Here is a 13657-nt window from a genome sequence, read left to right on the forward strand (position 1 = left end):
ACAAACATAGAAGTAATAAAAAAGAGCCAAAGTGAAATCCTAGAACTGAAGAGTACAATGACTGAACTAAAAAAATTAATACAGAACTTCAGTAGCATACTTGGTCAAGCAGAAGAAAGAATCATTGTACTTAAAGACAAGTCACTTGAAATTATCCAATTGGAGGAACAGAAAAAACAGAAAAGTTAAAAAGTGAAGAAAGCCTAAGGACTTGTGGGACACCAAAGAGTGAACCAATATATGCACTCTGGGAGACTCAGAAGAGGAAAGAAAGAGAAAGAGGAAAAAAGCTTATTAAGGGAATACTTGCTAAAAACTTTCCAAATATAGGAAGAGAAATGAACATCCAAATTCATGAAGTCTCAATGTACTCAAATACATTGAACCCAAAGAGGTTAACACTGAGTCACCTTAAAACTGAATTCTTAAAAGTCAAGTAGAGAATTTTGAAAGCAACAAGAAAAAAGTGACTTATCACAAACAAGGGAACCATTATAAGGCTATACTAGTGGACTTCTCAGCAGAAACCTTGCAGGTGAGGAGAGAGTGGGATGATATAGTTGAAGTACTGAAATTTAAAAAACCTGCCAACCAAGAGTACCATTATCTAGGTCAAAGAATAAGTCAAAAAAGGAAATTAGAAAATATCTCAAGACAAATGAAAATGAAAGCACCACATATTAAAACTTACGAGATGCAGCAAAAGCAATACTAAAAGGAAGTTTTACAGTGGTAAATGGCTACATTAAGAAAGATCTCAATTAATTTTCACATCTCAAGTAACTACAAAAAAAGAAAAAACTAATCCCAAAATTAGCAGGAGGGAAGAAGTAATATAAATTAGGGAATAAATAAATATAAGACAGAGTATGAAAACAGAAAAACAAAAAATTGATGAAGCTGTTTGTTGACAAACCCTTAGACTAACGAATGAAAAGGAGAGAAGTTGCAAATAAATAAAATCAGAAATGAAAGATGAGACTTGACACCTGATGTTACAGAAATAAAAAGGATTATGAGGAATTATTATGAACAAATTATTATGAACAATTATACCGCAACAAATTGGGCAATCTGGAATAAATGGATAAATGCTTAGAAACATATAATCTAACAAGATTGAATCAAGGAGAAATAGAAAGCCTGTACAGACCAATGACAAATAAGTAGATTCAAGCAATAATTGAAAACAAACAAACAAACAAAATGAAACAAAACTCCCAGCAAAGAAAAGCCCAGAAACAGATAGTTTCGTGGATGAGACATTCAAACATTCAAAGGAAAGTTAATACCAATACTTCTTAAAGTCTTCCAAAAAACAGGAAAAGAGGAGAAACTTACAAATTCTTCCTGAGGCCAGCACCACCCTGATACCACATCCAGATAGAGACACTACAAGAAAAGAACTATAGGTCAACACCCCTGATGAATGTAGATGCGAAAATATTCAGCAAAATACTAGTAAATCAAACTCAGCAGCACTTTAAAAGGATCATACACCATGACCCAGAAGGGTTTTTTTCTTGGGATACAGGGATGGTTCAACATATACAGATCAATAAATGAAGATAAAAATCACATGAACATCTCAATAGATGGAGAAAAAAATGGACAAAAATCAATACTGTTTCACGATTTAAAATTCTCAACAAATTAAAAATAGAACTTAAATCTCAACTAGTTAGGAATAGAAGGAACATAACTGTCAATGAATTAGGAATAGAGGGGACTAACATCAACACAATAAAAGCCATTCACGAAAATCTCACAGCTAACATCATATTCAATAGTAAAAAAAAAGTTTTTTTTCTAAGATCTGGAATAAGGCAAAAATGCCTATTCTTACCTCTCACATTCAACATAGTATTTCTAGCAAGAGCAAATAGGCAAGAAAAAGAAATAAAAGCTATCAAATTGGAAGGGAAGAAGTAAAATTGCCTTAGTTTACAGATGACATGATCTCATATGCAGAAAACCCTAAAGACTCTACCAAAAAGAGTTCTAGAAATAATACATTCAGTAAAGTTGCAGGATACTAAATCAACATACAAAAATCATTTGCATTTCTGTACACTAACAACCTATCTAAAAAGAAAATTAAGAAAACAGTACCATTCACAATAACATCAAAAAGAATAAAATACCTAGGAATAAGTTTAACCAAGAGGGTGAAAGATTTGCACATTGAAAACTATAAAACATTGATAAAAGAAAATAAAGGTGACACAAATAAAAGGAAGGTGTGAAAGGAAAATAAAAACTTGGGACCCTAACTCACCCTGCCAAAATGAAAAAATTAAGCCGAAAGCTGAATGATGCAAGAAGCTGCCCTCCCTTTTGTTCCTAAGCAGACAGATACGGATAAAAGGCTAAGTATCTCCACAGGCAGCTGCTCTATGTTCACCTTATATTAAGTGCCAATTTGTGGAGCACAAGATGAATACTTAATTGGCTATTTTCCTACCCGCTCATTTTCTCCTGCAGCATGTGGATGACCCTACCATATCTTCCCTCTTTCCCCTCCAGCCCACCAGCCCAATATTTCCCCTTTAAATGTTGAAGCCCTTAAATTCATCTTTGAAGAAAGGCACTGATAAATACTGAAACCCTTAAATTCACCTTTGGAGAAAGGCACAGACCACAGACTGTTTCTGCGACTGCGTGGTTTTTTCTTCCAGGCGTGTCCTTAACCTTAGCAAAATAAACTTCTAAATTGATTGAGACCTGTCTCAGAATAAGTTTTGGTTTACAAAGTATACCTTGTGTTCATAGATCTGAAGAATCAATATTGTTAAACTGTTCGTACTACTTACTCTTCAATAAATGATATTGGGAAAACTGGATATCCACATGCATAAGAATGAAGTTGGACCTTTATTTTATACCATACAAAAACCCAACTTAAAATGGATTAAAGACTTAAATGTAAAACCTGAAACAACAGAACTCTTAAAAGAAAACAGGGAAAAAAGCTTCTACACATTGAACTTTGCAATTATTTCTTAGATATGGCACAGAAAGCACAAACAACAAAAGCAAAAATAGACAAATGGGAATATATCAAACTAAAATGCTTCTACACAGCAAAGGAAACAGTCAACAGAGTGAAAGTCAATATGCAGAATGGGAGAAAATATTTGCAAACCGTATATCTGGTAAGGGATTAATATCCAAAATATATAAGGAACTTCTACAATTCAATAGCAAAACAAAGAAACACATAAAAAACCAAATAGCCTGATAAAAAATTTAGTAAAGGACCTAAGTAGACATTTCACCAAAGAAGACATACAAATGACCAACAGGTATAGGAGAAAGTGTTTAATGTCACGATTCATCAGGGAAATGCAAATCAAAACCACAGTGAGATATCACTGCACACTTACTAGAATGCTATTGTCCAACAACAAAAGATAAAATGTGTTGGTGCAGATGTGGAGAAAAGGGAACCCTTGTTCACTGTTGGTGGCAATGCAGCCACTGTGGGAAACAGAATGGAGGTTCCTCAGAAAATTAAACATATAATTACCATTTGAATCAACAATCCTCCTTTTGGATGTATATCTTAAGGAATCAGAGTCAACATCCTGAGGAGATATCTGTACTCCTATATTCATAGCAGAATTCTTCACAATTGCTAAAAGGTATAAGCAACCCAAGTGTCCACTGACAGATGCATGGATAAAGAAAATGTGGACACACAATGGATATTATTCAGCCTTAAAAATAAGGAAATCCTGCCATTTGCTACAACATGGATGGACCTGGAGGACGTTATGCGAAGTGAAATAAGCCACAGACAGAAGGACAAATACTGCATGATCCCACCTGTACGACGAATCTAAAACTGTCAAACTCATGGATCCAAAGAGTAGAATAGTGGTTAACAGGGGCTGCAGAGAGGGGAGAATGAGGAGATGTTGGTCAAAAGGTACAAAATTTCAGTTATGCAATGCATGTATGCTCGGAGATCTACTGTATAATATAGAGCCTATAGTTAACAATACTGTATTGTATACTTAAAATCTGCTAAGAGGATAGATCTCACATTAATTGCTCTTAACACAAGAGAAAATATTTTTTTAATTAAACAAAACAAGGGTGAGAACAAAAGGAAACTTGGAGGTACTGGATAACTTTATGGAGTGATTGGTGATGTTCTCATGGGTGTATACTTATCTGCAAACTCATCAAGTTGTATATGTTCAACACGTACAGCTCTTTGTATGCCAACATACCGCAGTAAAGTGGCTTAAAAATAAAGAAATAAAAACCACCCATAAGCCCATCATCCAAAGAAACCGTTACTAATATTTTATTGGATTTCTTCTAGTTGTTTTTCAATAAGTGTGTCTATGTTGGTTTGCATACACAAGTATACATGCCCAAATTATATGATCTGTGTGTTTTGTTTAAATAAGCTAGTTTCAAAAAGGTATGTTTTCTTATGGGTTGAGTGGTATGGCACTTATGAAATGATGATGCATTATTCATGTTTGGTAAAGGTGCCAAAATGTATGGCATATTTTTAGTTTGCTGTTGGGGCTGGATTCTTTCTCGCGGCTGTCTGTTTCACACGAACAGCCAAGACAGGTGTGTATATGTGATTCCAATGGAATGCACTTCATTCCAGAAAAGCTCAGTCATTGATGCCTTGTGCTGAGGTCTCCCCTTCCCCATGCAACCTCCATCTCTTTGTTTTCATTACAAGAGGAATGAATATCTATGTTGCCCCATCCGTACACATAGAACAAATGGAAATAAGGAAAGTATATGATGTTCTTAATATGTGTTTCATTTTCTTTTCTTTCTTTTCCAGAAAGTATTTTGGAGAAAAAATTGGACTGTATTTTGCCTGGCTGGGGTTATATACATCATTCCTCATCCCATCTTCTGTAATTGGAGTGATTGTGTTTTTTTATGGATGTGCAACAATTGAAGAAGATATTCCCAGGTAAATCAGTTTTAAAGAAAAAGGCTCAGTTGCCATATGTTAATAATTTGGAGTTTCATCCCAGCACAAGTACATTTCACATGCCTCTTTCCAAAGCCCTCACCCTCTATCATTCTCCTTTGCTGTGACACATGTAGCTTTCCTCCAGAGACATATCTAGGAGCTACAGATTCTGGGAATGACTTCAGAGCCATGCTAGGCGAGGCCCACTTCCTCTTCTAGTAAAGCTCTTCTCTAGGGCAGGGGGATGTGTCTGATGTGGGCAGAGGGATAATTCCTGGTAAGAAGAATTATGTCAGAGAAACACTTTTTTCCTCTCTCTCCACTTCATCACTTTTTTTCTCGTCTAGTTTCCCATAAGACCCAAGGCAAGGTGTGGGGAGTGACACTGGGTAGAAGCCACATCCGTGTGGTCAGACACTGCTAGAATAAAGCAAGTTGAGAAAGCAGGCAGCTCTAATGCTGAGGAAGGCACAGTCTCTGTTTCAGGAAGTCAGAAACTGCAGGGAGGAATAGCCCAAGGTGGGACTCTTGGAGCGCCAAGAGATAGAATCAAAGCTAGTTTTTGTGAGGAAGAGAGAACCCACAAAGGAAATATGGGATGGGTATCGTGGCTCACACCTGCAGTCTCAGTGCTTTGGGAGACCAAGGAGGGAGTACAGTTGGAGCCCAGGAATTTGAGACCAGCCTGGGCAACACAGTGAGATGAGACCCTACCTCTAAAAAAAAATTAGCTGGGCTTGGTTTGGTGGCATGCACCTGTAGTCCCAGTTAATTGGGAGGCTGAGGCAGGAGAGCTGCTTGAACCCAGGAGCTTGAGCTCGCAGTGAGCTGTGACTGATTGCGCCACTGCACTCTAGCCTTGGCGAAAGAGCAAGACCCCTCCGGAAAAAAATAAAAAAGATAAGAAAAGTAAAGAAGCACTTAGACTGACAATGTTATGTATTAGCTGTGTGACTGGACAGTTTACTCCCTGAAACTTAATATTCTTGGCTGTAAAATGGTAATCACAACACCTAAATCATGGTGCTGTGAGGATGAAAGGAGACTGTGTCTGGCACGTAGCAGAAGATTAATAAATAATTGTTGAATAAATCAAAATATGTGGAAGTAGAGTACAAGGGACAAAAGATACACTTAGCTAATATTTAGAATTTAAACCTCTTGCCATCTTCAGAATTGTCTTTGCAAACTGAAGCATGGTTAGTATGTTTTAATATTCTTTTGGATGTAAGTGATAGAAATGCAGCTTGAACTAGATTAAGCGAAAAAGAAAATTTATTATAAGCATTCAAGGAACACTGGAATAGGTACTCCATGTATCTCCTGCCTCTGGCTCTTTCTAGCGTTTGTTAGTTTCACCACGTATTTTCTCCATTTGGATTAAACATTGCTGCTAGTAGCTCATGGGTGTTATACCTTAGAACTTTATACTCGATTCATCTCAAGTGAAAAAGTCCTATGACTCTGTCTGACTTAGGTGGAGGTCCTGGACCAATTTGTTGTAGCTAAGGGGCAGGATAGCTTTGTACCAACCTGATGTTCCCTCCATAGCCAGGTGGATGAGGACACTGGGCAGATCATTAGAGCTGGGGGTGGTAATGGGGAAAGTCATGGCCATTCTGAAGAAAAAGTCGAAAACTGTGCATTTTAGGAAGGGTATATGTGCATCAGCGGGCAGAAACCTGCTTCCTGGCTCACCTGCTTCCTGCCTGTTGGTGCATACCCTACAGAAATGGTCTTGCAAATCAGATCACCTGGACATGATGTTGTCGATATCTAGAATAAAACTAAATCTGTGTTCGTCTATGCAAATGGTCTTGCAAATCAAATCAACTGAAGATTATATTGTCAATATCTAAAGATAGGAGTTTGGATTTTTTTGGTATAAAACTCTAGTATCAGTTGTCAAGTGTTTTTTTTTTTTTTTGCAAGGGGAAGGGAAAAAGGAAGGAGGAGAGGGAGGGAGGCAGAGGGCAAGTGTTCTTGATTGGGAGTTCTGGAACCTTTATCACAGGAGATGGGTTATTAGGGCTCTGCTTTCCCCAGCGCATCTAGCGTGAGGAAAGAGCTAATACTTATGAAATACCTGCCTTGTGCTGGGCATAATGCTAGGTGATTGTTATAAACTAGTTTCTTTGATCCTATAAGAGATCAATGTTATACATACCATAAATAGGCATTATTATTTCCACTGAACAGAGATTGAGAAACTGATGCCACATGAGGTCACATAAATTGTCCAATATCAACAACCGATAGTTGTCAGGGCTGGGAGTTGAACTCTGTTGCATCCTGTTCCAAAGTCTTTGGTTTTTCTAATAAGCAGAGAAGTTTTCCAGAGGGCTCGTATCCTCCTTCACAACTCAGTAGCTTCACGTGGGCTTGCCTGGGTGTGTTCTAAGAAAACATGGCTTTCGGGTTTCTCTTGCCAGTTGTGATCCCTAGACATCTGGCCTCAGGTTGGCCAAGGGTGGGAAACCCCATACCGTGCCTAGGGAACCAGTTCCAGTGCAGTGGGTGGGGCACCAGTGGGCTGGTTTATATCAGGATTTAGAACTTGTGCCCTGGGTCCCCACATGGTAATACACGTGGCAGCAATGACTACAGCTAGAAAGGACATGGTCTGCACATGCTGCAATGATAGACATCTACACACAGACGCACACAGCCCACATTCACACACACTCATGCACGTGCACATAGATGTCTACACACACAGACACCCACATTCACACACACTCATGAATGTGCTGATGTCGACACACAGATACACACACCCACATTCATACATACTCATGCATGTGCAGATAGATGTCTGCACACAGATGCACACAGCCACATTCACACACACTCATGCACGTGCAGATAGATGTCTACACACAGAAACACACCCCACACATTCACACACACTCATGCACATGCACATAGATGTCTACACACAGACACACATCCCACATTCACACACACTCATGCACATGCACATAGATGTCTACACACAGACACACACCCTACGTTCACACACACTCATGCACATGCACATAGATGTCTACACACAGACGCACACCCTACGTTCACACACACTCATGCACATGCACATAGATGTCTACACACAGACGCACACCCTACGTTCACACACACTCATGCACATGCACATAGATGTCTACACACAGACGCACACCCTACGTTCACACACATGCACATGCACATAGATGTCTACACACAGACGCACACCCTACATTCACACACATGCACATGCAGGGATAGTCAAGTGTAAAGTGCAGTCGTTACTGTGGATGTGTCACATTGCCTACCAGAATGGATGGTGTTTTACAACTGTGGATAGGACAACCACCACTGGTGGGTTGTGGAATCAATTTAATGGGCTTTTAAGTGGACTAAAATAAGATGGGGCTAGAACTAGGCTAGAACACAATGAATATTAGTATCCATTATAAGAAGGATGGGTAAGTGTTGCTTCATGAGATTTTATTTCAGTTTTGTAAGTGTGTTTGTGAGAGTGAGGGTATGTATTTGCATACTGAAATCTGATGTAACAAATCATTTTAACTGTAGGTCATAGTCAAAAAAAGCTTAAAATTACTACAAAATTGAAGTTTTGGATGTTGTTTCTTCAGACTCAGGATGGGGCCTGGCAAATCAGGAAGGTGTAAATACTAGAAAAAAGTAAACATTTTAATAGATTTCTTTAAAAACAGAGGAACAATTTTTTTTTTTTTTTTTTTTTTGAGACGGAGTCTCGCTCTGTCGCCCGGGCTGGAGTGCAGTGGCCAGATCTCAGCTCACTGCAAGCTCCGCCTCCCGGGTTTTACGCCATTCTCCTGCCTCAGCCTCCCGAGTAGCTGGGACTACAGGCGCTGCCACCTCGCCCGGCTAGTTTTTTGTATTTTTTAGTAGAGACGGGGTCTCACCATGTTAGCCAGGATGGTCTCGATCTCCTGACCTCGTGATCCGCCCGTCTCGGCCTCCCAACGTGCTGGGATTACAGGCTTGAGCCACTGCGCCCGGCCCAGGAACTATTTTTTATACACAATTGTAAATTCATCAGAAGTCCAACTTCTGTGGGTCTGATGGAAGCTCACAAAATGCCACTCCTTATAAACAAAGGGATATTCTCTAAAAACCAATATTGAATCTAAATAAACACATACTCTAAGGGTTTGTGTCTATCAGCCACGCCGAACTGTGATGAAAAACTTACAGTATTCCTGGGATTATTTTAGAGGTTGCTAATTTCATCATCAAGCCTGAAATTTACTATCGCTCACTTTTTAAAACCTTTTTATTTTGAAAAATTTTAGATTCACAGCACAGGAACTTGCAGAGATAGTACAGAAGGGCCCAGCGTGCCCTTCATCTAGTTTCCTCCCATGGTTTCATCTTATGTAACTACGGCACAACCTCTAAACCAGAAAACTGACATGGATTAGGTGGAACTTTAAATGATACCTTTTATTCCCAGTAATTTAACTTTGATATGTGGGATATAAGCATAAGCTTGTCAGTAATACTTCCGTGCGTGCATGATCCCGCTATAGAACTTCCCTGTCTCTACTCACCAAGGGATTGATTTCTTTTGTTCAGCACTTACATGAACAGAGAACACTAGGACATTTTTTAAAAAGCTGATTAATCTAAACCATATTGAAAAAAGATTGGTTACTTAAGGTCTGAGAACTTAATAGCAGCTGTTTAGTCTGAATTTCCTGAATGATTGCCTCTTTGTACCTTCTCCCGTTGCGCTAACGGGGCTCTGAATTGCCTAATCCAGGAGCAGTGATTTACCCTGAAGAACGTTGCTCACTTTAGGGTCTTGGTTCAATGGACTGTCAAGCCGTTTATCAAGCTTCTTATGCTTTCTAGAGAAAATAATAAATTAAAGGAATACGGCATTGGATTTATAGCCACAGTTACTTCTCACTAGAAACCTGTGGATTGTGCAGCTTAGTGAGTACGCTAGACCTGATTTCCATTCTAGGCAGGCTCCCTCACCTTTCAGCTTGTCTAGGGGCAGCCTGTCTCAGAAAACACAAAGTCGTGTCGATGTCATTCTTAGCCAGAATTCCTCTAGAATTCTGTTAAAATTGATTACATCAAAAACCCTCCAATACATATAGAAAGCGTTCTGACTTCGCATTTAAATGATTTGAGGAGAATCCATACCATGGTGGCTGCCATCTTGTACAAATGATGGATAGTTGCCGGCACTCTAATTTAAAAACCAGTCATTTACACAGCACTTAGGTTTCAAAGTGCTTTGCACCCGCTTGGCTGCTAATACGTTTTTCATTCCTGACCTTTTAGCATTGACTAGTTTCAGTTGACTAGATTTCTGTCTCCTCAGTCCATATTTAAAAGAAAAAAAACCGCTGAGTTAAATGAAGTCCCTAACACACATACTCCAAGAGCAGCATTGAGGAACTCGTATGTTCTTGGATGTGACTTAAAAGTGAAAGTCTTTTACTAGAATTTATACAGACAAGTGATTTTCTGTGTAAATCTGTTTTTTAAGGGAGTACTTTCCTCTCTGAAAGCAACAATTCCTTCTGAACTACATAGCAAACACAGCTCTGACCCAGAAGACATAAACTGGGCTCTCTAGTCACCAAGCGGAACATGCCCAGGTGAAACTAGCACAGGTGAAACTAGCACAGCTGAATGTATTATTAAGATATTACTATTTAATATTTTCGATGTGGATGAGTCATTTTTATTGAATTCTGCCAACGGAGAGCTTAGCAGCGAGTCAGCGGAGGAACTGGGGTTTATCCTTAGAGACTGAGAATTTCCATTCTCTCACACAGAAGGCCTTTCCCTCCTGTGGACTTAGTAGCTCATTATAAACAGAAGCCTAGAAACTGGGGCTTGACAGGAAGTGACAGCCCCTCAGTAAATCTGCCACCCTTCAACTTCTTAATGAAGGGGGAAATAGACCCAGGCATTCCTTTGGCTTTGCGGGTTTCCTCTGAGCACTGGCTTTAGCACACAGGGCACCCACTTGCTCACCCTAGCCGTGGCTCCCACTTGTGAGTCGTGCTCTGTAGCGCCCTCTGCTGCTTCTTTTTGTGGAAAACAGCTGTGGTTCTCAGTGCTGGATCCCCTGCCTCCCCATCATTGTCTCCAGTTGCCCTGTAAGAACAGCCAATGCTTTGCTTTCGTGAAATCTTAAGTTCTCCACCCTTTCCCCCTGAACCATGAGCTTAACCATCCTCCCATCTCCCTGGGAAAATATTACACAACAGAGGGATGAGGTCATTCATTTTCCTATCAGTGTATGGTGTAGAGGGTTATTGGGAAAGCCAGTCAGGGCTGATTCTTTGGTTCTTATTTCCAAGCATTCGTATGATCCTAAATCTGTTGGATACAGCTAGTCAGCTAATGAATGAATGGAATTTCAAATATATTCCTCAGTCCATTAAATGGAAATACACTAAGAATAGATTGGAATACAGGCCATGAGAGATTATTTGGTTCATGCTGCAAGTATCAAAGAATCTAGACCTTGGAAGAATTTGCCTTGCTCTTTCATTGTCCCTAATCTTATTTCATGGTTATAATAATTCTTATTAGGTTGTGGCTGTTATTCTGCATTCTACAAGTGCCTCTCCAGCTCATGCTCTTAGAAAAGGGCTTTCCACCCAGATCTACTCCATTCTTCCCTATGTAGAACTTCTTCTTCTAGAGGTGAGAGCATGCACAGGTCTAGCCACACACTCATGTTTGTTTCTACTTGGGAGCAGTATCACTTGTTTGTGAGACAGCCAGTAGGCTTTACAAAAACAGCCTAGACTGAAGAATGGATGATGAAATCCAGCTTCAGGCTGTGATTTATTCACAACTGTTGATGCATCCCATCTCACCAATCTCATGGACCCAACACGTTCTGAAGGGACTTTAGGAGGCATAATTTAATGCCCAGTATCTCTAACAGATCTCAGTAACTTTCCAGGACACTTGTAGTGACAGGGAGCTCCGTACCCCGTCTTTTTGTTGTTGTTGTTTTTGAACCAAATATGAGTAACACTCTCCAGGTGAAGAATCCAAAGATCCAGTGCTAACTTCTTTAACATTCCTTACTTATGGAGTTGAAAAACTCAACCTTAGATTTGGAAATGGGAGCTATTTGGGGGATGGTTTTTTCTTGGAGTGGACCATGCTGGAGCTCCACCTGACCCAACAACGTCCATCTGTTGCAGCAGAGAGATGTGTGACCAGCAGAATGCCTTCATCATGTGTCCCCTGTGCGACAAGTCCTGTGATTACTGGAACCTCAGCTCAGCCTGTGGTACTGCGCGGGCCAGCCATCTGTTTGACAACCCTGCCACCGTCTTCTTCTCCATCTTCATGGCTCTGTGGGGTATGTGACCATCACCAGGCTTGCTTATATGGGCGGTTCCTTTAAATGGGTAGAGTGACCAAGCCCTAAAGCTCATCCCCTTCAGATTACTTGCTTTCACATTTTTTCTTCCCATCCCAAGAAGTATTTTAAGGATAATACCTTTCACTTCGCTACTCATATGTGTGAATAGAAATAGGAACATCCGTCATGTCTTTATCTGTTTTCTCTCAGATGTAGTCATGCTAACCTTGTACTAGTCCCATGTGTGATTTATTCAGAATTTGAACCAATGCCTGTTTCGATAACCCCTAGCACACCCGTAAGACTCCTCCAGGTACACTGACTTAGGTGAGAGTATAGATATCATACAGCACAATACTTAGAATGGTGGAGTGACTGCCGTGGTCACAGAGTTAGCACATGGTAAACGTGGGCTGAGATTTGGTCTCCTGACTCCAGTTCAGTGCTATTGTTAGGACATCGTGAGTGTAGACTGTACTGTCCCTGCACTGTTTAATTTAATATTTATCACCAGAGTAATGCTTTCAGTATTCCCACCAAAGGGATTTGTGGAGGAAAAAATAATTCCTTCATTTTTCTCCTCCTCCCTTCCTCCCAGAGTATGGGGGTAATAAACTTGTTATGAGCCATAGCTATCTGACTATAAACACACACACACACAGACACACACACATTCCTATTCTCACAAACTGGAATAACATGGAATAACCACCCCATGGTAACTGAGCATTTCTAAGAAGACACACCCATGAGTATTAGAAAAGGGACCAAGTCAACATGTGTCAGCCCATATGAGTAGCCACCTGCTCCTTTACTCATCACCGAATGTGCAGGCCCTTGGTTTGCATGTTGGATCACAGACCAGCAGGACCACAGTCCTGCTGCAGAGGCGGCTTGATTTATCACTGACTCCATGGGGCCCGGAGAATATGCCAGGATGGGCCCTGAGTCACACATCCCTGAGAGTATGAGGAGAGGGAGGAGAGGGAGAGGCCTATTCTCAGTGGTTCTTAGGGGAACCAGAACACACCCTTCCTCCATTCCCAGTGGACCTTCACTTGTGGGGAGACAGAACTTGACTGGAAAGATTCCTGTATTGCTAGGCCACCAAGAAAAATTTCCAGGGCACACTCTATTCTCTATTATCAGGGAGAGCAGCTGCATCCCGGGAGCACACGGGCAGTGTCAGCCCATCGAGAATTGGAGCAGGAGGAAATGGAATTGTGACCATAGAGTCCTGGGACTGTTCACAGGCAGGGTCAGTGGAACACTCTGAAGTTGGGGCTTGCTGCCTGGGAAGTCACTGGCAGCTCTGTGTCTCC

At 40.5% G+C, this 13657-nt stretch overlaps 1 protein-coding gene across 1 annotated transcript in view; it reads left to right on the forward strand.

The window, feature by feature from the left end:
• Positions 1-13657, forward strand: part of ANO2 (anoctamin 2) — a 378662-nt gene that overhangs the window by 188249 nt on the left and 176756 nt on the right. The window contains exons 12-13 of the mRNA XM_033223504.1: positions 4820-4954; positions 12172-12332. Coding sequence (XP_033079395.1) covers positions 4820-4954; positions 12172-12332 — 296 coding nt within the window. The remainder of the gene's footprint in view (positions 1-4819; positions 4955-12171; positions 12333-13657) is intronic.

The sequence above is a fragment of the Trachypithecus francoisi genome, unplaced genomic scaffold, assembly GCF_009764315.1.
Source record: "Trachypithecus francoisi isolate TF-2019V2 unplaced genomic scaffold, Tfra_2.0 Lachesis_group11, whole genome shotgun sequence".
In the NCBI taxonomy this organism is placed as follows: domain Eukaryota; kingdom Metazoa; phylum Chordata; class Mammalia; order Primates; family Cercopithecidae; genus Trachypithecus; species Trachypithecus francoisi.